At 47.6% G+C, this 26,129-nt stretch overlaps 13 protein-coding genes across 13 annotated transcripts; 6 read left to right on the top strand and 7 right to left on the bottom strand.

Moving 5' to 3' along the window:
• Positions 1-935: 935 nt before the first annotated feature.
• N7455_011093 (ankyrin repeat domain-containing protein) lies at positions 936-1,881 on the top strand (the record flags this gene model as incomplete). Its single annotated transcript, XM_065606587.1, has 4 exons — positions 936-1,138; positions 1,167-1,322; positions 1,397-1,542; positions 1,589-1,881. The coding sequence occupies 4 exons, from the start codon at positions 936-938 to the stop codon at positions 1,879-1,881; spliced, it is 798 nt and encodes a 265-aa protein (XP_065460550.1).
• A 236-nt stretch (positions 1,882-2,117) lies between these two features.
• N7455_011092 (uncharacterized protein) lies at positions 2,118-3,274 on the bottom strand (the record flags this gene model as incomplete). The annotated part of the gene is made up of 2 exons (XM_040959412.2): positions 2,118-2,640; positions 2,727-3,274. 2 exons carry the CDS (start codon positions 3,272-3,274, stop codon positions 2,118-2,120), a joined length of 1,071 nt encoding a protein of 356 aa, XP_040810132.2.
• A 1,497-nt stretch (positions 3,275-4,771) lies between these two features.
• N7455_011091 (putative lysophospholipase) lies at positions 4,772-6,659 on the top strand (the record flags this gene model as incomplete). The annotated part of the gene is made up of 3 exons (XM_040959449.2): positions 4,772-5,789; positions 5,849-6,213; positions 6,333-6,659. The coding sequence occupies 3 exons, from the start codon at positions 4,772-4,774 to the stop codon at positions 6,657-6,659; spliced, it is 1,710 nt and encodes a 569-aa protein (XP_040810126.2).
• Positions 6,660-8,930: 2,271 nt separating this feature from the next.
• Positions 8,931-10,144, top strand: N7455_011090 (NmrA family NAD(P)-binding protein; the record flags this gene model as incomplete). The annotated part of the gene is made up of 2 exons (XM_040959408.2): positions 8,931-9,574; positions 9,730-10,144. The coding sequence occupies 2 exons, from the start codon at positions 8,931-8,933 to the stop codon at positions 10,142-10,144; spliced, it is 1,059 nt and encodes a 352-aa protein (XP_040810109.2).
• A 1,995-nt stretch (positions 10,145-12,139) lies between these two features.
• Positions 12,140-13,423, top strand: N7455_011089 (histone chaperone napB; the record flags this gene model as incomplete). The annotated part of the gene is made up of 3 exons (XM_040959451.2): positions 12,140-12,254; positions 12,416-13,252; positions 13,305-13,423. The coding sequence occupies 3 exons, from the start codon at positions 12,140-12,142 to the stop codon at positions 13,421-13,423; spliced, it is 1,071 nt and encodes a 356-aa protein (XP_040810121.2).
• Positions 13,424-13,484: 61 nt separating this feature from the next.
• On the bottom strand, positions 13,485-14,385 carry N7455_011088 (SNARE domain protein; the record flags this gene model as incomplete). The annotated part of the gene is made up of 3 exons (XM_040959442.1): positions 13,485-13,561; positions 13,678-14,294; positions 14,351-14,385. 3 exons carry the CDS (start codon positions 14,383-14,385, stop codon positions 13,485-13,487), a joined length of 729 nt encoding a protein of 242 aa, XP_040810079.1.
• A 657-nt stretch (positions 14,386-15,042) lies between these two features.
• N7455_011087 (uncharacterized protein) lies at positions 15,043-15,459 on the bottom strand (the record flags this gene model as incomplete). The annotated part of the gene is made up of 2 exons (XM_065606586.1): positions 15,043-15,163; positions 15,305-15,459. The coding sequence occupies 2 exons, from the start codon at positions 15,457-15,459 to the stop codon at positions 15,043-15,045; spliced, it is 276 nt and encodes a 91-aa protein (XP_065460549.1).
• A 195-nt stretch (positions 15,460-15,654) lies between these two features.
• N7455_011086 (uncharacterized protein) lies at positions 15,655-16,443 on the bottom strand (the record flags this gene model as incomplete). The annotated part of the gene is made up of 1 exon (XM_040959434.2): positions 15,655-16,443. One exon carries the CDS (start codon positions 16,441-16,443, stop codon positions 15,655-15,657), a length of 789 nt encoding a protein of 262 aa, XP_040810088.2.
• A 564-nt stretch (positions 16,444-17,007) lies between these two features.
• N7455_011085 (uncharacterized protein) lies at positions 17,008-17,217 on the top strand (the record flags this gene model as incomplete). The annotated part of the gene is made up of 1 exon (XM_065606585.1): positions 17,008-17,217. One exon carries the CDS (start codon positions 17,008-17,010, stop codon positions 17,215-17,217), a length of 210 nt encoding a protein of 69 aa, XP_065460548.1.
• Positions 17,218-17,365: 148 nt separating this feature from the next.
• On the top strand, positions 17,366-18,952 carry N7455_011084 (uncharacterized protein; the record flags this gene model as incomplete). Its single annotated transcript, XM_065606584.1, has 4 exons — positions 17,366-17,396; positions 17,459-17,679; positions 17,736-18,732; positions 18,789-18,952. The coding sequence occupies 4 exons, from the start codon at positions 17,366-17,368 to the stop codon at positions 18,950-18,952; spliced, it is 1,413 nt and encodes a 470-aa protein (XP_065460547.1).
• A 596-nt stretch (positions 18,953-19,548) lies between these two features.
• On the bottom strand, positions 19,549-19,862 carry N7455_011083 (uncharacterized protein; the record flags this gene model as incomplete). Its single annotated transcript, XM_065606583.1, has 2 exons — positions 19,549-19,791; positions 19,842-19,862. The coding sequence occupies 2 exons, from the start codon at positions 19,860-19,862 to the stop codon at positions 19,549-19,551; spliced, it is 264 nt and encodes an 87-aa protein (XP_065460546.1).
• A 458-nt stretch (positions 19,863-20,320) lies between these two features.
• On the bottom strand, positions 20,321-22,147 carry N7455_011082 (uncharacterized protein; the record flags this gene model as incomplete). Its single annotated transcript, XM_065606582.1, has 2 exons — positions 20,321-21,010; positions 21,119-22,147. The coding sequence occupies 2 exons, from the start codon at positions 22,145-22,147 to the stop codon at positions 20,321-20,323; spliced, it is 1,719 nt and encodes a 572-aa protein (XP_065460545.1).
• A 969-nt stretch (positions 22,148-23,116) lies between these two features.
• On the bottom strand, positions 23,117-25,512 carry N7455_011081 (fungal specific transcription factor domain-containing protein; the record flags this gene model as incomplete). Its single annotated transcript, XM_065606581.1, has 6 exons — positions 23,117-24,152; positions 24,207-24,695; positions 24,768-24,907; positions 24,966-25,241; positions 25,294-25,429; positions 25,505-25,512. 6 exons carry the CDS (start codon positions 25,510-25,512, stop codon positions 23,117-23,119), a joined length of 2,085 nt encoding a protein of 694 aa, XP_065460544.1.
• Between the last annotated feature and the right edge of the window lie 617 nt (positions 25,513-26,129).

Below are 26,129 nucleotides of genomic sequence, written 5' to 3'. Positions count from 1 at the left end.
GATCTGAGTAATAAGAGGTAGGCTTCCGTAAAACCGACTTTACGTCGAAGATCCCGACCGTCCAATTGATTCCGACAGGACAATAGGTAGGAAATGAGTATCTACATATCGATGCTTTGTGTCTGGAAGATGGCCCGATGGTTCATATTGATCCATTTGTTGACATTGTTCCATAGTACTACACGATAGCCTGGATATTTTGCCGCAACTATACTATTTACACCTTCGCACGAACATATCGCAAACTGTTTTCTTCACTTCGTAAACTCTTATTGCATTTTGGTGAGATGACCTAAAACTCACAGAGAAATACCTGACTCTGTATTATTTCGTTCGATATCACGTAGTTATATCTCATATGTACAACCGGGTGCCCATGTGGTTTTTGGCCCAGTGGGTGTTTTTGTCAAGTATAAACGAGATACACTGAGGTAACAAATCATCGAACTGATCACAGACAAAAGAAACGAGGGATAATGGTCCCAAGCTGTGTTCAATTAATTGCCGATTACTCTCCATCATTTGCAGGACGTACCCATCCACAATCCTTAGGGCATTTTTCACCACGCTTACTGTCCTTTCCGTCACATCCAACCGTAGCGCAGCCTGTATAAGCACTTTTCGACCCCCGAGGCATTTTTTCCTTGGTGGATATGAGCATATATGTTGTGCGTGTGTCACTTGCCATCCGAGGTAAACAGCATTGGACTCTTACCTTGGGATGAACAAATGGATAGCAAAGTATAACTGGCGATAGACAGGTTAGCTTTGATAATACATCCAGATGTGCTCATACTCACTGCTCATATTTCTAGGAGGCCCGTGACTCGGAGCTTGCTTTTAAACCACCTCCCGTTTCGCCGATGCACCTATCTCGTGTTGCACCCACAATACAGAAGCACTTCCAGTGCAGTTTTTAGAGAAAGTTTATCGCTATGGAAGTTCAGCCTCTGCTGAAAGAGGCCCCTATCTCCCCCTCCCCGAGCCAATACCCTCGGATTCCAACTCGGACGCCGATAGAAATCCTCGAGGAGATGAGCGATCTTTGCGTCAATGGGGATATTAAAAAATTCCGGGAGGTGTTTGAATCCCGGCTCTCAATTCATGATCCTGACAACTTTGACATACGTGACTTTTGGTCAGTGATGGTTGAAGCCATCAGGCAGGATAATGCGCAATTTATCATCGCTCTTCCGTCATGGTTTGGAAATGAATGAGCTTTACGCTTCACAGGCTGTAAAGGCCAAAGCGAAGAATGCACTTCAAGCTTTCCTTCAGCACGGGTGGGACATCAATCAACCAATGAGCGAAGTGAAACCCCGGTACTCGGGTGAGTCCTAGAATCTTATTAACATCGCAAACGCAAGAACTCGCATAGTAAGCTGATGTCTTTTAGTAATGCAATCGAAGACGATGATATGGTAACCTGGCTCCTTGATCACGGAGCAGATCCAAACCGACAATCTGCTATTGACCTGACTCCACTTTCTTATGCCGTCGAACGTGCTCCGATCTCCGTCATTGAACTTATGTTGACTCGTGGTCCGAAAAGGCCAGCTTCTCCACCATGCGATTGATCGGCAATCAGAAAATATCGAAGTGTTGAAGCTTCTTATCGGGAAAGGTGCAGCCATCAATGCAACTATGTACCAGGATCATTATGCCTCGTGGAGGTTATATTATTTTATGGGTATTGGCACTGTTCTACATAGAGCATCTGAACCCGGCAAGGTACACTTAGTTCGGTACTTGGTCGGCGAAGGAACATATCCGAGCATTACTGACACAAATGGTCGTACGGCTATAGAATTCGCAGCAATGTTGAGCCAGAGAGAGGTCGTTCAAGAGTTGCAGAAAGGAAAACAGCTCATGTCTTCGTAATTTCAAATGCGCTTTAGAATTACTTGGATTTATATGCTGCAGGATAACCTCTACAGCTCCATTAGTTGTCTTCACCCCGCCTAACAAGGATCCATAGTTTATAATGCTAGATTCCAAGTCTCTTAGTAATTTCAAACCGTGGTTCTTCTGTGATACACTGTGTACTGTAGAAAAAATCTGACCACCCATGGACTATTTCCTTCTTATTCTAAATACGTTGAGGTGCTATTTGAACATCATACATGTTCTGGCAATAGATCGCGCACCCCCTTGCTAAGCAGCATGTTGGCGACTGAGATACCGAGTTGCTCTGCGTCGTCGTCGGACTGGACAGTGCTCACGTCTTCGGAAGATATCTCTGATGTTCCTTCTATATGGATAACGGTAGCTCGCAGACGAAGGGTGCCGCTATCAGTGGCTGTGTCTACCAGATCGTTTCCTTTCAGAGGCTCAAAGGAAGACCAAACGCCAATTGACGACGAACATCCTCCTTGGAGGCTTCGAAGCATCGCCCTCTCTGTCATGCCGCGCCATCTCGACGGCTTATGGTCGACATTTTGGACAAGCTGCAGGATGTCTTGACGATCGGCGTTGAGCTCAATACCGAGTGCGCCTTGCCCAACCGCATAAGGGAACACGGTAGGCTCAAGTCGTTGCGTGATTCGATGGCCGAGTCCTAGGCGTAGTATGCCTGCGGTAGCCAAGAGAATGCACGAAAATGGTGAATCAGGTGCGTCAAGCTTAGCAAGGCGGGTATCTCTGATATATCCTTATTAGATTATGTTTATGATCTGGATAGATGCAGCGAGTAGCAGCAAAAGGAGAATAAATCAATCGTCACTTACAAGTTCCCGCGGCACTCTTGTATTTCCAAATGAGGCCAGTTTCGCCGAACTAGAGCTTTTCTCCTTGAAGAGCTCGATCCAACTACGGAACCAGGTGGTAATTGGTCGATAGACTTGAAAACCGAGCCGGACCTCATTACCACGGCATCTGAACAGTCCTCACGCTCAGGGATAGCTCCAAGGAGAAAGTTTGGTGGTAGTGTTGTCGGCATGTCCTTCAAACAATGGATAAGGAATTGGAATTTCCCAGCTGCTAAGTCTTTTTTAAGGCCATTGGTCCATAGGCTTTTGCCAACGTCTGATCCACCCGCCTGCTTAGAGAGGAGGAGAAAGGGCGATTCCTTATCTGCATCGCCAACGACACTGCTTGTAGCAATTTCAAATGTCGGGGAGGGGTCGAGCTTTTGTTTCAACTCTGATATGATAGTCCGAGCTTGGGTGAGTGCGAGCTCCGATTTACGACAGCCAACAATAAGTTCAGGAGAATCACGAGATGAGATTTCTTCTGTCTTATGCTGCGGCTGGGAGCCGTTCGGGTTAAGGCTCATAGTGACGAGATACGAGTTGCTGCTTTTTTCACGTTGGAAATTGCGAGATTTGTGTCTTAATATCGAGATACACGTGACGTGAGAGATCCCTGCCACTTGTCCTAATCATTTAGCGCTTAGCGCAGGAAAGGAGACATCACGGGTGAAGCGGCAAGCCAGAACCTCTTTCCTATGCCAAAATGTCCTAAGGTTATTGTGGTAGCTTAGGCAACTACCCGGCCTGGGGATTACTGCACGCAGGAGAACAGATATTATAATGCATTCGGTAGTGAGAGTTGTCCGCCGCAGCCACTATCATAAATTGTCACCGGCACGGTGACTACCATAGCATACGCCAGTTGAGTCACCGCACATCAACATACCCGAAATCTGCATCCGGCGCTAGGCGCGGCGCACTTGTTCAAGTATTTGGCTCTTCAGCAACATACCCATCACTCAAAGTGGGTGGTTTCCTCCTGAGTCCTGCAGGTGGATATTTTATATTGAGTTCACATAAAAAAGTACACTATCTTTCTAGATTTTGCTTCACTGCGCGTTATTTTACACAAACGAGCTGAAATCTCAAGATCAAGACAGGGCGCCACCACCACACTTGGGCGTGATGGGGCTTGCATGACTTGGCATTGTTTACCTTGGGCGATTGGTTGCAACTCCGAGGACATGTTAAAATGAGCTTCTACTACGTACTTTGCCTCTACATTTGAGGCTACATGCATGTGAGTTGTAGGCCAGATATAAATAGGCACAATGTACATGCCGATCCAGCAGTTGCTTTTGACTGGGAATGTCAAGCTGTTCATGTTGCACTCAGTCCATAGATTACCTTGATGTGAAGTATGAACAAGGCTTATGGATTGCTAAGATGTGGTTCAACTCGTAAGGTGGGAAGGTTTTGTTGGCTTTCGAATTGTCTTTGGTGCTTTTGCCTTCCATTAAAATCACTTTATAAATATTTAGCAATAGGGAACATGGATAGCATTTTCCCTTGGGTCAGAATTGAGATGTGTATTTGTTTTGATATATTATGTATATTATGTCCCGTATACATTCAACCTTGGAAGCGATATCACATGTCACGTGGGACACTCTCGCCAATCCTCCGAGATCGCTGAGAGTGGAGTCAAAGTCTTAAATTGGCATTGACCAATGGTAATGGCTGTACGTAATTCTTTCTGGGGGTCAGTTGGGGTGACTCTCTTCTTCGGTCAAAAGAGTCAATCATTGACGATCTACGCAGTTGAGTGATTTTAACGTTTTAACGTTTTTATTTGACGTGGTGTCCGACTGACAACATTCTTTTCTTGACCATTTCCCCAAACAGCCCACATTATCCTCGTGGCTCACCCGAGACCGTGAATGAATTGACGAATTAATGTCTTGATCCGATCTCAATTGACCCCGTTGAATTTATCGATCGTTGAAATTACGACCGCAATCACAAGTCACGGGCCACACGATACAAACCACCCGACAACAATCGGAAATCACCACATCACCATGCTCTCTAGCGGCCTGAAACCTCACCTCAGCGCAGGAAACACCAAAATGACCACCATCCCAGCGCTGGACGCAGCCAAAGCCGAAGAAGCGACCCAAGAGTCGCGCGTCCTAATCATCATGACCGGCGGCACAATCTGCATGCAGCCCTCACCAGCCGGCTTCGTCCCCGCGCGGGGGTTCCAGGAAAAATGCATGGCGCGAGTCCCCACCTTCAACGACGGCTCGGCCAGCGCAACAATGGACGTGGTCGCCAACGCCGCGGGCGAAATAAAAGAACATCCAAGTCTACGCACACCGATGACAGCCTACGGACGACAGGTGCGGTACACAGTTTTCGAGTTTGAAGAGCTGCTCGACAGTAGCTCGATTGACGCGAAGGGCTGGACTCAAATCGCCGAGGCGGTCGAGCGGAATTACACCCTCTTCGATGGGTTCGTTATCCTGCATGGAACGGACAGTTTGGCGTACACGTGCTCGGCGCTCAGCTTTATGCTGCAGAATCTTGGAAAGCCGGTTGTTCTTACTGGGTCGCAGGCGCCTATGCTTGAGCTGCAAAATGACGCTACGGATAACCTGCTCGGGTCGTTGGTTGTTGCGGGCCATTTCATGATTCCCGAGGTGTGTTTGTACTTTAATAATCGGTTGTTCCGCGGGAATCGGACGACGAAGGTTGCGGCGAGTGATTTTGCTGCGTTCGATGCGCCGAATTGTGCTCCCTTGGCGATTACGACTTCTATGCGCACTAATGTTAATTGGGATATGGTGCATCGGCCTACGAGCTTGGAGCCGTTTAGTATTCAGACGAATCTGGATACTACCCATGTTGCTTGTCTGCGTATCTTCCCTGGTATCAAGCCGGAGATGGTGGATGCGGTATTGAAGCTGGATGGCTTGCGCGGATTGATTCTTGAGACTTTTGGTGCAGGCAATGCGCCCTCTGGTCAGGATAATGCCATGATCAACGTCTTGGCCAGCGCTATCCAGCGGGGTATTGTTATTGTGAACATCACGCAATGTGAGTTATGCCCCGGCTTGGAACATCGATAAAGTGTATCCGACTGACATATCTTCTAGGCCTCACGGGCAGCGTTAGTCCTGTCTATGCCACAGGCATGAGTCTCTCCCGAGCGGGTGTCGTAGCCGGTCTCGACATGACAACCGAGGGAGCATTGACGAAACTCGCCTATCTTCTTGCTCTACCCGAATCCACCCCGGAATCCATCGCCAAACGCATGTCAGTATCTATCCGAGGCGAACTCACCGAGTCATCCCTACCTATCTTCCGACACCCGGACGGCGCACTCCCCGAACGCATCCAGACACTCACCTCGATGGGGTATGCTATTGCCGTAGGCGACCTGGAGAAGGTCCAAGCCATCACCAAGACCGAACACCACTGGCTCCTGAACGACGCCGATTATTCCGGCAACACGCCCATCGTAAGCATCATCCCACCTTCACCCGTTCCCGTCCCAATCCTCTCTCCCGTCCCCTGTCATCAATCCCCTATCTCTCTCTCACACACCCTTATCTCAAACACCCCACTAACCCAACCCAGCACCTAGCAGCCACATCCCCGTCAATCGAAATCCTCCACTTCCTCCTATCTCAAGGCGGCTCCGTGCACCTCCGCAATCGCGCCGGCCGCACCCCGCTCTTCCTGGCCGCGAACGCGGGTCTCTCCGAGCACACGCTCCTCCTCCGCAAATCCGGCGCTCATCTGCATTCAGACGAGCGACCCGCCGCCGAACTCCTGGCGCGTCATCGTCCCTTCGTCTGGGGTATGGCTGGAGTTGGACCGAAAGAGGTTAGCCAGCGGGAGATGGAGGAGTGGGAACAGGTTGGTGGTAAGAACCGAATGATTCCTGGCTCTGCGCCTTCTTAGACTGGGGGTCCCCTTTTTTTCGTTCATGGGGTATCGTATCGGATTGGGTTTAGGATTAGGCTCAGTCGGCCCGGACTGGATTGGGCGGGGCGTTGTGTGTGTCGTATGCTTCCTTGCTTTATGTAGGATGGGAGCTTTTTTTTTTTTTTTTCTTTTTCTCCCTTACCTATAGCTTGGTGCGATATGAATGTCCCTGTTCTTTTTTTTTTTTAGAGGGCATTGACCTCGTCCCCCGGGTAAGCAATGCGGGTGACTTCTTTTGGGGGTAGAAGTTTTCCCTACTTCCTTTTTCTTCAATAGATCTAGTTGGATGGGCTGAAATGACAGCGCTTTGTGTCTGTTATGATGACATCGTGCAGTATAGAATTATTAGATTAGAAAAAAACATCCAACATCGAGTACCCGTCGGGCTTATTCTGACACCATATTTTGCACCATTTTGTTAAGGTCGCACATTATCCAAATCTCGTACTCTATTTTTTCTTTTTGATCACGCCAGAATCCGAGTGGAACTTTGTACAAATAACGTCCTTCTACTTCTATTGCCTTCTTTTAGCTGTGGCACCATCACCAGGCTGAAATACGGAATTTCATCCGCGGAGATCGGCCCCAGCCGTAGCCGGGATACAGGCACTAAGTGGGGAAGATAAGGGCGCTTTTTGCTCCTTTTTTCTTTTTTTTTCTGGTTTTTCCTGGGGATTGATGGCTGTATCTTGTACGGATGACTTGCCAAGATAGAAAGGATATTGTTGGAGTTCTAGATTGTTATAAGAGTGAAAAGGGGGTAACTCCAACTGTAATTGTGTTTTATGGTGGGGTTATATCTCTGCATGTTTTTTGCTTTTTTTCTCTCCTTTGCTTTTTCCTATACCCACATCGTACAACCTACAGATAATAAGTACAACATATAGACTACGGAGTACTTAGTATATATAATTATATAATTATCTATGCTGTAGTATCCCACCCAAGCACATCATGATTGCCTCATGGATCTCGAAAATAGTCTCATTTGTGGCTGATGCAGCAGGGAATGATGTGATGGTCCATGTTCAGGCCTTGTCAGAATTGCGGGGTTCAGGCACCACAGATAGAACTACGGAGTATGTACGGAGTATGTATGTGGTCATTTCACACGGAGTAATTTCCCAACCTATCCGACTAGAAAGGTACCTATAGGTACCTTGTTACCCTGACCAATGGACGTATCGGGTGAAATGGCAAGTCGGACATGGCCAGTGTAGCACGTCAACCTGTGCCAAGGCCCCAAGACCGCTATTGGACAATCACTAGCCCACATACTGGAACAGATATACGATATACACCACGTGAGGCTGTCCCTGGCAGACAGTTGGTGGAACAGGAAGGCCTTTACGATGGTATGAAGTCACCTGCGCGATTTTAGTATTAACTCATTTGGGTAGTATTTTCCTCGGATGGGGTTCCGCTATGGGTACGATTTCAATGCTTGGCATGGATGTATAGATGAGTATAGATCGTGGTATATAGGTGTGTAGTGATATATCCATGGGATGTGTACTCCGTAGGATGGAATAGAAATGATCCATGTACTACAATGACACCATCGAGGTTCAGATGAAGTAAAATCTAAGCCTCTCAGTTCCCGAATCACAGGATCTTCCCGTTGCTGCCGAAAATATCCTGGTGTGGTGCCGATTTACGTAAAATCGATGGACGAGACCGCACTGTGGATTTTTCTTTTTTTTTTTTTCTCGGGGGGTTGTTCAGATTGGGTTATGGGATTGGATATTTGGGGGATATATCACTCATATTAGAAAGAAAAAAAAGGGGACATTATAACATACGTTGCATTGGAAGATAGTAGAATATAGTAATATATAAGTAATATAGAAGATGGGCAAGGATGTATAAAGGATTTCTTATCTTATCCTTTTTTTTTGTCTCTCCGCGTTTTTCGGGATTTCAATGGATTTTTTGAAAGAATTTTCCTTTTTTTTTAATTTTTAATTTTTGGTTTTAAAATTGCAGATCAGAAGGACAGAAAGACCAGAAAGGTCACCCTGACTGTTCCAATCGCATAATTTAGGTCTGATCACGATTCTTGTTACATACAACTTTCCAACCTCTACCCCACCATCGCAAGCCCTTCTCGCCAAGGCTTACTCCGGATTTCTCTTCTTTTATCTGTCTTTCCTGCCCTTTTTGATAAACTCACTTCTTCCTTACTCTATACTCCCCCCCCCCCCTTATACCCCTCCCCTCCCCCCGGTCCCTCCCCGATCAACCCGAATGACACAACCCCAGAAGACCATTGCCGTGGTCAACGCGACAGGCCGGCAAGCGGCCTCACTGATCCGCGTCGCATCCGCCGTGGGGTACTCAGTGCGCGCGCAAATCCATTCCCTGAAAGGCGTCATTGCCCCAGAACTCCAACAACTCCCCAATGTGACCCTCCTGCAAGGCCCGCTTCTCGGCAATATCGCCCTGATGGACGAGCTCTTCAAAGGCGCCCAGCTCGCCTTCATCAATACCACCTCCCAGTCCGGCGACGAGGTCGCCATCGGCCGTGACCTAGCAGACGCTGCCAAACGTTCCGGCTCAATCCAGCACTACATCTACAGCAGTATGCCAGATCATTCTGTGCATGGTCCTTGGCCCGCGGTCCCGCAGTGGGCGCCGAAGTTCACAGTCGAGAATTACGTCCGTCAGCTCGGAATGCCGGCTACTTTCGTCTACGCCGGTATCTACAATAACAACTTCACGAGCTTGCCATACCCGCTCTTCCAGATGGAGCTACTGGAAGATGGGAGTTTTGAGTGGCGTGCGCCGTTCGATCCGGAAATTCCGTTGCCGTGGCTGGATGCCGAGCACGATGTTGGTCCGACTCTCCTGCAGATTTTCAAGGACGGTACAAAGAAATGGAATGGTCATCGGTGAGTGCAGGAAAACACAGTCCTCAAAAAATCGGGACTTCTTCCAGGGCTTACGGATTCCTATCCGGAGTCCGTGGCATGGAAAGATACCCATGAGAGAAAGAATGAGAAACAAAGAAAAACACAAGTCAGCTAACACACCGCTTCTTACCTAGTATTGCTCTCACCTTCGAAACACTCTCCCCGTTACAGGTGTGCGCGGCATTCTCGCGTGCCCTGGACCGTCCATGCCAGTACGTTCGCGTGCCCAAGATCGAGATCAAGGTCAACATCCCGCCTGGATATCGAGAACAGCTTGAAGCCCTGGAGGAGCTATTCGGCAGATGCGATGCCCCCTACTTCCCACAGCCGGAGTTCTCACAGCCCGCCGCGGGGTCACCAAAGGGTCTTGGACCGGCGGGTGGAAAGGGCGCTGGTGCAGGTATGATGCAAGGGCCTGGCGGTGTTATCTCGCTTCGTGTGACAGATGAGTCTCGACATCTCTGGCAGGGCTGGCGCGACATGGAAGAGTATGCGCGTGAGGTGTTCCCCGTGGAAGAAGAGGCTAATGGTCTTGACTGGATGGTTTGATATCTTTGATATCTTTGTTTTGCTTTTCTGTCTTTGTGGCTCTTGCCCTCTGGCCTATTGATGACACTGTTTTGCTTTTGCTTTTCTTTTACGACAGTTCGATCTGGGCGGAGACGTGCATGGTGATGTGTTCTGTGCATGTGAAGCTGCCCTTCCTGTTTTTCGTTCTGTTCTTTTTTAATCATTGCATTCTTGGCGAACGGGCATGGGATATATGGACTTTCATGACTTAACCTCGGTTCTTAATCGAAAGATGCTTGGGGTAGCATTGGACGAGGTTCATTTTGCTTTGTGGTTTGGTTTGATTTGATATCTGACCTAAATCACCGAAAAAAAGTTGTTTGTTTGTTTGTTTTTTTGTTTTTGCTTTCCAATATTGCTGTTTCTTTCTACTCGGTTCAATGAACCTCATCCTCCACCCCAAGCTTCGAAAAGGAAAAAGAAACAAAATATGGAATAAGATATCCCGACTCCGGTTACTGGCCCATGAGATCTATGTGCTCGAATCTACGATCAGGAATATGCCCTATTATTTCTATCTTTCTACTTTTCACTTTTCATTTCGCTTCACTTCCACTTTCACATCCCAGCAATTTTGCCCCCCTCCTTCTAAGAACTCCGAGATCAGATCCCGGAATTCAATCCCCGACTCTTTTTCGTCTCCTTTAATTCGTATCATCACAAAACATGCCTCGTGCCAGCTGGTCCCAATTGACCAGTCCTGCAGGTCCCGTGCGTCCACGTTGAGGGTTTACACGCTGAACGTGCAGACCGCTCCTCTTATCTAACTGGGTCATGCACGAACAAATAATATGAGGGGAAGTTCGGACTCGGACTCCGGAGAACAGGAGTTGAGTTGAACGAGGGGGGTTTGAAAATAAATAAATACATAATATACTTGTTAAGGTGAAAAATCTCTGAATATAATAATGCAGTCTGTTACCTCCTATGGATGGACTCTTATCTACTCAAGGTCCTAAGAGGATGAATTGCCGTTGAAATAAAGTATTCCTTATTTTTTAGTTTATCTTATATGCTTGCTTTTTTTCCCCTTCTTTTTCTTCCCCGCTTCTTTTTGTCTAATCGGAGGGGGTTGAGATAGGAGGTTGGATCTGATGATTGTGGCTATGTAGGTGGCGGTGCATGTTTATAGAATTTTCAGCGACGGGGTATGTGATAGACCAATTTTAGGGAGTCAAGAAGATAGGGTAAGATTATTTTTTTTGGCTAAGGTATAGACCAAGGGCTATTTACCTAAAACATATTGTTGATTGGTGAACATGTATGCATTGGGGCTCCATTTTGAAAGTTCTTATAGACATACGGTGAGGTTTTCCTATTTCCTACATCTGTCAAATTAGAATGAAAACATTGAAGTAAGATAGATAGAATGAATATCTCTTACAGTTACACAGCGTAAATATTCATGAACATGTGAACATTGAACTATGTGCACTCCGTACCGCCTAGCATTGAATCTCTCTCTACTCTCCTTTACCTTCTTTACCCCTCTACAATATCCAATTCCAAGCCCAACTAGTGCCCACCAGAACGTTCTATAATCGAAAAGTACTAACATTGGACACGTTGAGCTCCACCCACAAAACAAGATCAGCGTCAGAGTTTTCTCTTCATGTTTTTAGCCTATGATGTAGTAGTCGACACCTCAGGCCGTCTATCCCTCCAACCCCCACCATTGTCCGTTGCCCGGTGGACACTGTGGTACATCGAGATACTTTGGTTCTCCGCTGTAGTACCGTGGAAATAGAAGTACCGGCAAGTATCATCATGTAGCTGTCCTAGCTCCTCTCTCCTTCTGATGCGCGCATAGCTTTTTTTTTTTTTTTTTTTTTTTTCTGCCGTCCCTCAATTGTTTTCTTCCCCTCTTCTTGATCTTTCCCTCCTCCATTTCTTCTCTCTTTATAAAACTGAACACTCAAGTCTGCGTGTTTGTTTCTTTATTTACTTTACGACCTATTTTCACGAATACACATTATGTCTAACGATCAATCCCTCCTTGACCGCGTCGAGATGCCTAGCATCCCCGAGGCCGCTATGAAGAAGATTGCTATTTTGGAAGAGCAGTTCTCTCGTGCTGAGGTTGAGCAATGTATGTTTCTGATTTCCTAGTTTCTCTCTCTATCTCTCTCTTGTTATGGTGGGGCAAGTAAAATAGCTTGCAGAGTCTACTCTACCACGGGAACAAGACAATGGCATCGAGAAGCGTATAGAGTTATTGATGAACTAATTGCTAATATACACACTCTACAGTGCGCCACTCTGTCAAGCTCATGACCCCCCTGATCCAGAAGCGCAGCGAGATCATCAACATCCCCGATGTCCAGGCTGAGTTCTGGATGCGCGTGTTCGCCAGTGCTCCCCCCGAGATCGACGAGTACATTCTCTCCAGCGATGCCCAAGTTCTCGGCGAGAGCCTCAAGAACATGACCGTTGAGCGCTTCGAGCTTGATGCCCAAGGCAACGGCGAGCCCCGCAGCTTGCGCTTCACCTTCGAGTTCAAGACTGGTGAGGAGAACCCCTTCTTCACCAACGATAAGCTCGTCAAGGAGTTCTACTGGCGCCAGGAGGTCTCCAAGAACGCCGCTGGCAAGACCCGCACCTGGGAGGGTCTCGTCTCCGAGCCCGTCCGCATCAACTGGAAGAAGGATATGGATTTGACCAAGGGCATGCTCGATGCTGCCTGTGACCTCGCTGAGGCTGAGAAGAAGAAGGGCGGTGACCGTAAGAAGTTGCCCGAGTTCGCTGCTCTTGTTAAGAAGGTCGAGGAGGCCGAGGCTGAGATTGCCAACGCCGAGGATGATGAGGACAATGAGGACCCCAGCCCCGTTGGCATGAGCTTCTTCGGATTCTTCGGCTACCGTGGCCGTGACGTCTCTGCCGCTCAGTCCAAGGAGGCTGCCAAGGAGATCGAGGCTCGCTGGGCCAAGATCCAGAAGGGCGAGGAGATTGAGGAGGCCGGTGACTCTGACTCCGAGGATGAGGAGGATGATGACGCCAGTCTCGAGGAAATCGATATCTTCCCCGATGGAGATGACCTTGCTGTTGCCATTGCCGAGGACCTCTGGCCCGATGCGCTCAGCTACTACGGTATGTAGATCTGGATGAGTGAGATGTTTCCCCCCACTAACTTTGCCCGCAGTTCAATCCTTCCAGATCGGCGAGGAGCTCGAAGATATGGACCTCGATATGGAGGAGATGGACGGAGATGATTCCGATGAAGAAAGTGAGTCGCGCCCGCGCAAGAAGGCTCGCAACTAAAACGCCATGATCCCCCCTTTTGATGATTTTTGCTTTTACCTAACCCCTTGATTTTGTATTATCACAGTGCAATGAGGAGGATTAATAATAAGACGAGGACGAATATGAGTGCCGCGATACAAAACGAGGACCATGTATCTAGTCGGAAAAGTTAGTTTGAACTTGAGATTCCCACACCATACCAGACCATCCATCGCAGTAGAGATCCAGTGTAGACGACGTAAACAGACAAAACGAAAAGGACGCAGACTTACCCTCATTCTTGCGCACAATATGCTTGATACGCGACATCCCATTCGCCAACTTCCCCCCAACCCGGTCGGCCAGCGTATCAACCTCATCAATCATGACAGCCTGATCCTCCAACTCACGACCCATATCGTCAGCTTGCTGACGGAGATTCCCAACAGTGCGAAAAACACCATCAAGCTGCTCATCCTGCTCATGCATAAGCTCAGACTGGCGCTGCTGTTCCATAGAAGCATAATAATCATCCCCGCCACGGCCGCGCTCCTCCTCCTCAAGCGCCGCATCAAACTCCGTAGGATTGGGCAGCGTGTCAACAGCAGAATTGGAAACAGCCTGCTGTAACTCCTGGTGCATTTTCTCGACCTCGTCACCGGCATCGTCGACGAGCTTGCGCCGACGCTGCACCTCCTCTAGTTCCAGTCCATAGCGGTAGGGGTCTTGTTCGATTGCGCGCACGCTTTCGACCAGATCATTGAGGTCGGCTGTTAGCTCTGTTAAGGTGCTTTCGAGCTCTGAGCGCGCTTGCTTGAGTTCTGGGTTGGTTGGACTTTTGGCTAGCGACCGGATGCGGAGGTATGAGGAGAAGAGTGGCCGGCTGGTTTGTAGGGTTGAGACGACGTCCCTGGTATCTTGGTGGTTAGTTAAGGACTTGTGTTTTGGGGTTGAGGTAGAGCTCACGCTTGGACTTGTAGGAATGGGTCTGCGTGCTCCATGGCTGTGGTATAGGGTATTGGGTGTGTTGTTGATAGTTCTCGGCCCCGGGTTGGTCCACGGGTGAGTCTGGAGCGGAGGCGGGTGGTGATGACTAATATCTAGGGTGACCTGCTGGAGACAGTTGCGCAGTTCGGCCTGGAAAAACAGGTTTGCCATAACTCAGCTCAACCTTCACTTGACGACGCAGTACTTCAAGGACTTTTATATTTTGATGGTGACGATGGTAGTGTCATTATCTCTATGTTTGAAGAGAGCAATGATAATTTAGCTACAATATCACGTTTATCTTCTTCTACGGGTGTTCTATGTCTTTTTCCCCTCAGGAGTGCCAAAGGCCTATATGCAGAAGAGGGACTACATATGTATAGGCCAAGGTTCCTTCCCCATGGGGGGCCATTATGCCTCATTATGTAACCAGTAACCCTGAGCACACAAAAGGCAAGAGCAAACGGCCATCCATTTTGGGAAGGTACGCATGTTCCTGAGGGTATAAAAGGCCTCCCTCCACCCTTCCTCCTCTTCTCTTCTTTCTCTCTCCTCCATCCTCTCGACCGCCGTCTCCCCGTAGCTCCCATGAGACAGCAGGCGGAGGGTCCCCAACCCCATGGTGCGTGCACACTTATGGAGGGACATCGGCATTACCCAGTTGCTGAAAGTCATACCATATACTCGATGCCCACTAAGATTGAATACCAGTTCTCGTGCGAGTCCTTGATAAAGTCATGGCTGAGCATTTGGGCTCCATAGTCATTGGCGGAACCCGCGGAATACACCCCTCTACGTAGATAGTTACTCAGTACAGTTCAAGTTTTAGACGCGTAGCTTTAAGATTGGTGTCTACACTGCCATCAAGTCCTCCCGATTCATGCTGTAATTGTAGATCTCTTGGCCACTATCCATAACAGCAGTTGCATAGACCTGATATGCCCATTCAACCCTGTAGCAGCACGGTGCAATGCAGTGTTTTCGTCGACATCCTGGACATGTATACCGATGCCTATGTCACCAAGCACACGAACAGTGTTGACCTGTGCGTCCTGTCCCACAGGTGTCAACGGTGTCGGTGGGTTCATGAGCCAGCTTGGATTTGGATTAGCAATGGAATCAGGTGTTTACAATATTAGACTAGGCAATGAATGCGGTAACCAAATTGAATGAAGAGTGCAGGCGCAACGAATATAATGCAAACTGTGGTGAGACTTTGTTTGGACTTGACATGATAATATGATTCGTGTCTCAACGTGATCAACCCCCGTACTCCTATCGATCTACCTTTCCAACCTCCTCTGGGACATCTCGTTCTCTTCAGCTGTACTCTCCTCGTCATCTTCCTCACATTCAACCCGCCGATTCGCCCGTGAGGCTAGAGACCTCCCAGCACCAAGTCCCAATCTCCCGAGAGGCTCCTTCTCCGATGTATCACCAACCCACCCAGGAATCTCATCCAGCGACTTGATTGTATCCCTATTCTGGCCAACAGTCAGAGGCAGCTTCTCGGCAATGGCGTCTCCGATCCTCATCATGGCAAACGAGTCCAACTGTGCAGTCCAGTGAGGTGTCCATGCAGCGTAGACGGCAAGCGGAATGAGCATTAGAATATACAACCCAAGAAGAATCGAAACAAAAATCATACCACTGGATATGACTGGAATTTGTGTATCGGCGCCAAGCACGAAATTCACTGTCAAGGACCTCTCTGTTGGGCTGATGCTATTCTGCATCCAGACCTTTGTTGCCAGAAAGGCGGCAGCATCAAAGGCATTCTTGACACGTTCTTGGTCGTAGTTGAAATTGGAGAGACACTGGGCGATTTCAGTGTTAACGTCGGTGCCGTTCACGCCTCCGTCGGTATTGGTAATGCAATAATTGAGGCCATTGGTACTGTTGTCTTCGCCGCTGGCTCCGGCGAGCAGAATACCTAGGGGAGCTAGGTCGACACAAGACCCTGCATAGGTAGGAACTTGCTCCACAGGTACATTGGAATAAATGACGGAAGCATAAGCTTGGGGATGTGCTTGACGACTTTGAATGAAGGATTTGTCACCAAATAGCGCCATCTTGGGCCTATTTTGCCTCCTATCCCGTTTTACTTCAGCCATCGTTGACAAATGGACACCTGAAAGCTTTGGTTGGGATGGGGCTTTTGCCCACACCTCAATTCCCAGTGGCATTCACATGAGGATGCCACACTTAGAATGTGGACTGGTCAGACGTGTACGAACTAGGAGGAACCAGCTAGAGAATTGATTAGTGCTTAAAGCTCCAATGGCCTTAAAACTACGGGTTATATCGAATACTATAGAGCAATCTCTATACAAAAGTATATATTATTGCTAGTCAGCCATATCCGCATAAGCTGCGGATTTTTGTCAATTTAGCTAGAGTTATATACATTCATTCATCATACCATACACCAATTATTACATGACCGTAACTGTAGAGGCAAGATTTATTTCCATGGAGATGCGTGCGCGCGGCACAAAGCTTAATTTTGTTTGTATTTCATTTACGTACTCTGTACTCCGTATCTACTTCTAATTTCGATGTTTTATTCTTTTTATTTTGATAAAAGATGCAGTGGATATATCTACGTGTAGTTCTTCTCGGAACACACTACCTCCATGGAGGATGATTTGATTTCCCATGTGAACGCACAGTATGACTGCATGAAGTGTCGATTCAGCTGCTCCACTGTCGTCCCAATGACTGGACGACTAGGACAAGCTTTCGGAGGTCATTTGGGGTCAGATCTCGCCAATATCCAATCACCGCGAACAACAGCGAAATCTTACCATACGCTAGCGCGCGAGCAACACGGCACAGGGTCTTAGCTCATGGGTTGTGGTCAGCCCTGTAAACGAGCGAAAAGATTTGCCGTACAGAGGAATTTAAGCCATATAGCCCTTTGAGTTTTAAAATGTTTGTCTCCCCTTTGACGCTGAAAAGATATTTCTGTTTGTCTTTGTTTCCGTCAATGCTATGCGACGGCCACCAACCACACTCTTTCGCTGTGTGTCGATCCGAAATATGTCTTCGAATCCTTCGATAATCTCGGCAACTGCTACGATGCAGTCGGGGACACACTAAGTTCTAACTTTACTGATATTGTGGAAACGTGTCTGAACGATTATTGCAAGAACCCATATCCTGATCTAGGTGGCTGTGGGAATTGGCATGGCACGGCATCCCTACCATTCGTTGTCAATACCACACAGGGCAGCCAATACTTCTGGAACAATGCCACCTGCACCGGGGTCAGTGATGGAGTTAATGCGGACATTGGAGGACCTGGCGTGCGTTATTCCAACTCTACGCGCACAAAGAATCCGTGTTAAATTTACATCAACAGGTCTTCGTCTCCTACCTGCTGCAACTAGGAATAACCTTCTATTTCTGGATCCTCCTTCGCTCATTTCGCCTCTTCCCAATCCTAACCTCCTTCTGCACCAGAAGAAAGCAAACTCGCGACACGGCATCTTCCACAAAGCAAACCAAGGGGAACGTCATCACCAAAACACGGCATTTCCTCAACCAGCACGACCGCATAACAAAGGTAATCCTCGTCGAATTCCAAGAAGCCCAATGCTTCTTCATGTTCGCCTCACAATCCGCGATTCTGCTCGCTAAGAAGTCAACTACTATTTTCGAATCAAACACCATGCCCTCCCTCTGGGCGAATAACGGCATTGCAGGGGTGGTTTCCAGCGCCGGCGTATTGCCGATTGTCATGGGGATGTGGAGTCTCCAAAAGATGCACCTGACAGAACCCTGGATTTTCCTTTTGTCTGTTACGACCATCATCGTATCTGAGTTTGCACTGTACTGGACGCACGAGACTTCATCGGTTGGTCAAATCAGTCCATTTGACTATAACGGATGGCCGGAGAGTTGTGGTGGGTATGCGCCGCCGTTGATTTACTGTGTGGATCCGGCCGTGGAATCATCCCTAAGGCTCCCGCTCCTTCTATTCTGGGAGGTGCTCAATCCTTATTGTTTGACTGTATTTGGATTGGATGTCATATTCTGGTTTTGGGCATATGTTGTCAGGATAGTAGATGTTGAGGGCGTTTATCAAGGGACTTGCGCTCGTCTTGGGCTCCGCAATTTCCCGTCCAAGGTTCGCCGACTGCTCGATTCGACTTGGGGAGAATGGGTCAAGAGGCTACCCGGTCTCCTCACGTTCTGTGTCGAGGCGCTCTTTCTCGCAGCTGTATTTCTGGAATGTATGTGTTTTGCCGAGTTTGGGCACCTCAAAGTAATCGACTTTTCGGGTTGGGGTTTTGGCCAGATTGTTGCGTTGGCCATCTGGTTCCCCGTGGCTAGCAAATATGCCTATCTGGTATTATGTGAGTCGTATAACGTGCCTGATATCCAGGAAAGAGATCTCTGACTGTTTTGATAGTTGGCACGGAATCTTACTCGCAAGCTCGCATGCCCGAGTCTGATCACACCGATGAGCATAAAGATATAACGAACAAAGACGCCCATGATGTTGAATTGGCGCCTCTGCGGTCCACCGATGTCATCCAACACAAGGCCCAGGATGGACATGGAACCGGTAAATAATGAAGCAGAGCTAGAAGTTGCTTCTCCGTTTGAACCCTATTGTGGATGTCACTGGAAAAGAACCTTAAATGCCATACACGACTTAGCAGAAATAATGAGTTAATATGAGATTATACAAAGCGAACCAAAGAATAATTGATTGATCATCTTTCAGTAACATATTAAGAACTGCAACCAACTATTCCTATCTCATGACTACCTTGTCAGGCAGCACAAGTCAACTCATTTTGTATGATGTGTAAGGACAGGCTCGGCTTTAGCAAAAGAGACGATGACAATAATTATCAAGAGCAACGCCGATATTACCCAAGCCAACCCTGGTAAAGCTTTCTCGCCGCTTGACCCTGCTATAGGAAAGTATACTTCATCTTCCACAGTGTTTCTTGGTCTGTTTCCATAGACTCAGTATACCCGTTACTCCTTTTTCGGCCTTGTGACTTCGGTCAAGTAGGCCAGCTTAGAAAAGTAGGCTTCTATCATCTTCATAAGATAGGTTGGATTGGATGAAAGAAGCATTGATTCGATCATCTTATTGACTCCCGTTCTCTCTTCGGGACTAGGATCAGCTCCACGGTGCTCCGAACAACAACTGCAGCCTATAGTGCAATGTACGATTCCCTTTGCTTGAATACGGGAAGTTCAAGCTTCTTTTTGACGCTCTCGCAGTGCTGGACGAGTCCCCGTAGAGTCATATCGGCGACTATGACATCAACAAATATAGAGCGATCATATTTGACTTCTTGACACTTAATGGCATACTTGTTGTAGTATTTGGCGTAATCTTTAACGGGCTTGAAATTCCCCCCATCCAACATAGTTGGAACTGGGGGTTTGGTCTTCTGAGTAAATGTTAGCAAAGAGAGTAAACGCAAGAGAAGTGACAACTCACTTTCCCAAATATGGAAGGCATATGTATTTGAGGGTGTAATGTAGAATGAGTGAATCGTGTTCAACAAAACATAAATTAACGAGAGCCCTGGAGTCCGTTCCTCGTCCGGCGTCGGTCAACTGAATACTTGAACCGCGGTTATTTCACCTCCAAATCCCAATATCCCAGAAATTCTGTTTATTTTGCTTTCGGTTGAAACGCAATATTATGCTTCTACAAAGTCTCATAAATATAATGGAATAGCTAATACTTATTGCATTCCCACTGATGCGGCGAGCCTTATGCATAATCCTCAAGATCCACTATTCTTGATATGTGCACCGCATTTGTTCCTCTATCCAGAATATTGGTGTTGTATGTTCTCAGTTTGTAACTTCTCCTATCAAATCCATATGTGCTCTCATCCTCCACAAGTTGGCTATGCGTCGATACCCACAATACTAGCTAATGGTGGTGGCCGCACAATTATGATATCTCGTTTAAGGGACTTCCCCACGACTCTTTAGACGAAGGAACCCTTTCTTCGCCCGATAAGAAATATCATAACTCGCCTCATGCCCACGCAACCCTTCTGGCACATCCTTCAACTCAAATTTGAGCGTCATCAAGGTAGTCATAATTCTCATCTCTACCATGGCAAGTCTACGTCCCCAACAAGATCGAATCCCCAACCCGAACGCCAACTGTGGATAGCTTGACCCATCAAACTCAAGATCTCCCTTCTCATTTTGTACAAGCCATCGCTCTGGATCAAATACCTCCAGGTCTGGGTTTCCTTTGCCAGGATACATTCTTGACGCTTTGACATCACCCCAGTATTTCGATGGAGGTGATGGCTTGTAGTCCGGTCCTTGGCAAACAAGTAGAACAACTGTACCCTTCGGAATGCGATGACCAAGCAACTCTGTGTCTTTTGTTGCATCTCGTGGGACTAACATCGCGGCGCGTAGTCTAAGAGTTTCCTCCAGCATGGCATCCAAGTACGGAAGCTTTGACGTTATGATTTCAGATGCTGTAGGTAATCGATTCTCTTGCATCGCACTGACAAAGATTCCCTCCAGCTCCTCGCGGAGCTTCTCCTGGACGCTGGGATAATCGGCTAACAACTTCAAGACCCATACGAGAGCCGCACTCGTGGTATGTTGCCCTGCGATGAGGTTGCCGTATGCCTTTGGTTGTTAGTATAAAAATTACCCAAAATGACAAAACAATAAATGAACATAAAATGAAGATAAAATGAAATGAGGACAAGAAAGAACCTAAGGAGACTTTCATACCTCGTCAATCATTATCTGCTTATCAAACATCGGCTGGCGATGGGCTTTTCGGGCTGCCTTTTCTTCTCGGTATACCATATAATCGATCCCCGTTGAAGGCTCTTCATCGTTTCGGTAGCGCCGCACAGCAAGGTTGATGTGCTTGCGAATAAAACGATCCTTTGCCTGGAAGAATGGTCTGTAGTAAGGAGAAACGTGGCGCACCCACCAAGCCACAATCAGCGGTGGCCATTTTGTAGTGTAAATAGCTGCCATCTTATCACCCACGTCTGTGAGAGCCTGCTGAAACTCGTGCAATGGAGCTTTAGAAAATTCGACCTCGTTGTGCTCCCCAGAGGGCAATTTTGTCCCATCAAGCTTCCCAACGTGATCAACCTGTCTATCAAGAGCCGAGTCTTGAAAGTCGGAACCAAAGTGAAAGGCTACAATAACATCCAAAGCGAGAGTCTTCAGATCTGACACCATACTGAAAGCTCTACTGTCGCCCACGCGGGACTTATATTCCCATAACTCGACGAGTTTAAGGACGGAGGAGTGAATAGCAGGGCCGACAACGTTGTGAAGGTACTGTGGAGCAAGGAGATCCTTCAACCAGTTCCGAGACTGCCTCCAGTTATCTCCTGTTTTCATGTTGAGATGAAACTCTCCAAAGAGCGGGAATCGATCAATGATATATGCAGATCGGTCAAAATCGCTTCGTGCCATCAGCAACTCTCGGGCATTTCCAACGTCTGCAACCAGCACCACCGGCTTCGACAGGGGGCCCATCAACGCCTGACAAATTGGCGAGCCGTGATTCTCAAGTTGCTTGCTACACCATTTAGCCAATCCCGAAGGATCGTCTCGGAGTTCCACGACATCACCCCAAATTGACTGGGCGGACTTCTGGTTGAAGGGAATACCCGGAAGTGGCTTGGGCAGGAGCCATCGATAGAGTGCGTAAAGAGATGTGAGAAATACGGTTCCGAGGAAGATATGTTTGAGGAGATGATCAAGTGTAGAAGAAAGAGCTATCTCAAGCCTCGACATTCTCGAATGTGGTTTAGTTTTGTTTTTCTTTTTTGGATTCGCCCTTAAAGTTGAGATTTGTGTAAGATATCGAGCGAATTCAAAAAGCTTGTGGAATTCTAGTGTACAATAAATAACCTGTCAACTAATAGCTAGATCATGATTCCTAGTGTGATATTGATGCAGCTCGTCAGACTGGCTTACAACTGGGATGCGCTGAAGATGGGGGCCAGAAAAATCTTTGGAGGGGCCGAAGCTGTGGTTGGTCCATGATTATGTGACAGGATCACACTCATGGTCTTGCATCCGATATATCTCGGCCGATGGGATGTGGCGTAGTGTCGGGTAAGATCCAAAAAGGCCACCCCCGGACAATGACATGGCTTCGGCTGTAATGACACACATAGACGCCAGTAGGATACGAGATAGCATTGAGGATATGGTGCATGACAACCTTGCATCTCAACGTCACAATCAGCGGAGATACTGGATGCGGCGTTTTCTCTATAATTCTCGTCAGTAGATCATTAGCAAATGTGAGGCACTGGTTGTTAGATGGTTTCTATCTCGGCATTGTGTCGGGTGGCCTTAGCCGCATATACCCTCCTTGAGTACATAGACACAAGACTTTCGGACCCCCCAGGGCGTCCTTTAATCTTCTGACGTTGCTGCACTTAGAAATGGATGTCTTAATCTAAAGGAAGTTAAACATGGACTAATGTACAAGAATTCTCAGTTGACCGGCAGTCACAGTCATATAGTCATAAGCCCCGAGGATATAATGTCGCTCAAATGACGAAAGAGTAGGCTTAATATATTAAATAATAGGGTTGATAAAGGTGTGCGAGATACTTTATGGCAGTCGCTTTTTGCTGTCGTAGAGTTGGGCTTTTCTCTGATGTTTATGATTGTTATGTATCAAAATTAAAACTATTCAACGACGAGAATATATAACCAACAGCAAGTCTTTATGGCTCGTTGAAGACAACACTAGAAGAACGCTTCCCCCCAGAGCATGGGGAATTCCAACGAGGAAAGCTGGGGACTTGGAAAAGAGTGTTCTTGCACCATGGAAGAAAAGTTATCGGGCATTAAAGAATGATCCCCTACTTCCAAAGACGGCCATTTTTCCTGTTCGCCATACCTTTCTATCGGAGTCGGGAACTGGGTTGACCCTAAAGAGCCAGAGACAGACGAGGTGAGGGCGAGTGGACTAGGTGATTGCTTGGGTCGCACACATCTAGCAAAAAGCAGAGTAGCCACGCGGGCCCCAGATGCAGCCATATCACTTAGGTCAGCTAACATTTGAAGACGATGAATAGCCTGCTCTACCGCCTGGATTGCTATTCGGTATGTCATTTTGACCTTGATTCCCATAAGATCTGTACTATGATCGTCTTGATCAAATGGGAAATCTGCATTGGAACAAAGATTAAGCAGCAGAATGGCAGGCTCAAAAGAGTTGAATATAATCGCAGAAAAGCGCGTATACGACCCCCCAAACATTGTATGAAGGGTCGCAACAGCTTCGAGCACTTTCAGTGCAGCCATACCAAGCCTCTGCTTCTGCGACCGGAGAAGAACTCTTTTGTAGGGGGCTAATCTTGCGACTTGGTTTGGCTTGAGCAGCAGGAGAGGTCGGAAGTTCCAACAAATTGAATCGAAGATCGCGATATATAGAAGTTGTCTTTGCATGGGTAGCTTTGGAATAGCTTTATCCAAAGTTGTGTCTGGGTGCGATATAGCAAAGGCCGGGTGTAAGTTGGGGAGATACTCGGAGTTGAGCTTCTCATATCTCCGCTCACTCTCGGTCGGGTCAAACTCGGAGGTGCGCTGTAACCCAAGGCCTCGCCAAAACAAGCCAAGCCGAACTTGCATGAGACGTTCGGTGAAGATGTCGGGCGCCGTGGTAGCTGTTTCTGTCGGTATATTGCTAATGTCTGGGATCAAACGCAGCCGGGGTAGTGTTTCCTCGACCAAGTGATCGAGTATGAAGGGGATCCGATCTAGTTGTCTGGACAAATGACTGTCATCCAGATTCGTCAGTAAGACTTTATGATTAGGACGATACCAATCGTACCTGTCCAAAACATAAAGGCCGCAGAACGTCCTTCGCTGAACATCTCGTTCTAACTCCTGGGTACTATCTTTGGGAAGCTGAGATCCCATCAACCCGGTAGTATCGGTGTGGATGCCAGCCTTTTGAGCGGCTCGACATGCACAACCTATGCCCTCCCAAAATTGGCTAGTCCTCCCTTCACATGAGACTTTCAATGCAGCAAAAATGATGTGTTGAACACGGACTAAAGTGCCTTTCCAGTCAAGAATCTCACACGCTGTAGCAATGTTATTTCCAATACTACTGCAGGTGTCACGAATATCGGCTAGTGACCGACCACGAATTTGATCAACAGTGTGAGATGGGGAGGGTAGAAATTGTGTCGCATAAGAACAAATGCGAGTAATTAGAGCTGCAAACTCGACGTCGGCAATATCTGTTATTTTATTCTTTGCCCACCACAGCTGATAATTCGCCAAGAAGCTGGGGGCATGGATGACTTGCTTCATCCTGAGCCAATGATAGAAGTTAAAACAAGCGAGCTAAGCAATGTTGCCAAGAATAGCTGATGGATAGGCTTACCAATTCAATTCATAGACAAAATATTGGACAAGAAAGTCGATGATCTGGCGGTCAGGCATGAGATCAAGCTCACATTGAATGGTGTCCCAAGTAGAGGAGGCATTCTTTAGCTGTGTATCAGTGTGATCAGGCAATTCCAGCTGTGGGGTTGAATCAGTCTAAACGATACCATAAGGAAAGCAATAATAAGAGACTCACCTGTCGAAGCAAAGCCATTGTGTTGGAGTTGCTATCCTCAAAATAACCAAATGATCGAGCAAGGGCAGAATGCTCTCTAGACCAGTGAGCTTCGGAGTCATCCACAGCTGTTTCCCGCATGGGCCGTGCACTCCCTACTGGTTGAGGCGGTTGGGTCTCCGGCTGATCTGCAGGGAGTGACGGACGGGAGGGCCCATTCACCGGTGGAGAACCGTAGACACACTCTTCAGGTCGGCGACGGCGGGTACAGTGGTTGCATGGATATTGGCGGTCGCACTATAACGAATTCCAAATTAGCGTTACATCTCACAATCAAGTCCGATCGCACGCGCTTTCTGTTTACGTATATAGCAAGCATGACACGTTCTGACACGACGTTTTCGGCCCTGCATGGTGAAGATGTGAGTGGCGGTAGGGAAGAGAATCGGCCGACGCAAGTCGGGAGCAGTTCAGCCCTGGAGGTACTGGGAGAGATTATCTATAGGCGTCCACGGATCGACGGGTGCTCCGCCCCCAAACGGGCATGACTTGGCACTAACCCCCTCATTGTCTCACAGTTAGTTCTGCAGTGGATGACGGAGAATTCGGAGCTACGACAATTGATGTTTTATTAACTACGGAGTATACATACCATAAGTATATACGGAGTATACATATGTATCTTTAAATAAAAAAATGGTAAAAACCTACGATTTCAATCTGTGCGGGCATCGATGAACGTATTCTGCACTTTTGTCTCCCATGGATGCTTCCAAGCTTTGTGTGGTTACGGTCACGTGGTTTTCGTGATATCCCCTGTAAATCCACGTATTCAGCCTTGAGCTTTGACAGTTTACTCTGATTCGTCGTAGATTGCTTCAATGCAACGTGGCAATGAGGAAAAATTCATCTATTGTTAGAGGGTAAGCCATGCAGGTATGGCGTCGAAGCAGGTTGTCGAGACTTTACAATTATGGACCCCCGGATCTTACATCCCCGCCATTAATCCCCAGTGGGCTGACGAACAGATACGAGAGACAGGGATTACCGCCAGAAACAGCCGAAGCTAGTCGTGGAACTTGGAAGGATCGACGGGTGCACACTGAATGAGGACCCGGCGGCACCTCTGCGGCTCTGCTGAACAAATACCACGGGCTGACAACCTTGCGGATTCCGGTGAGCATG

This window comes from Penicillium solitum (genome assembly GCF_028829755.1).
Source record: "Penicillium solitum strain IBT 25940 chromosome Unknown utg000008l_segment0_segment0, whole genome shotgun sequence".
Lineage (NCBI taxonomy): Eukaryota > Fungi > Ascomycota > Eurotiomycetes > Eurotiales > Aspergillaceae > Penicillium > Penicillium solitum.
This window is presented reverse-complemented; position numbering and strand designations above follow the sequence as displayed.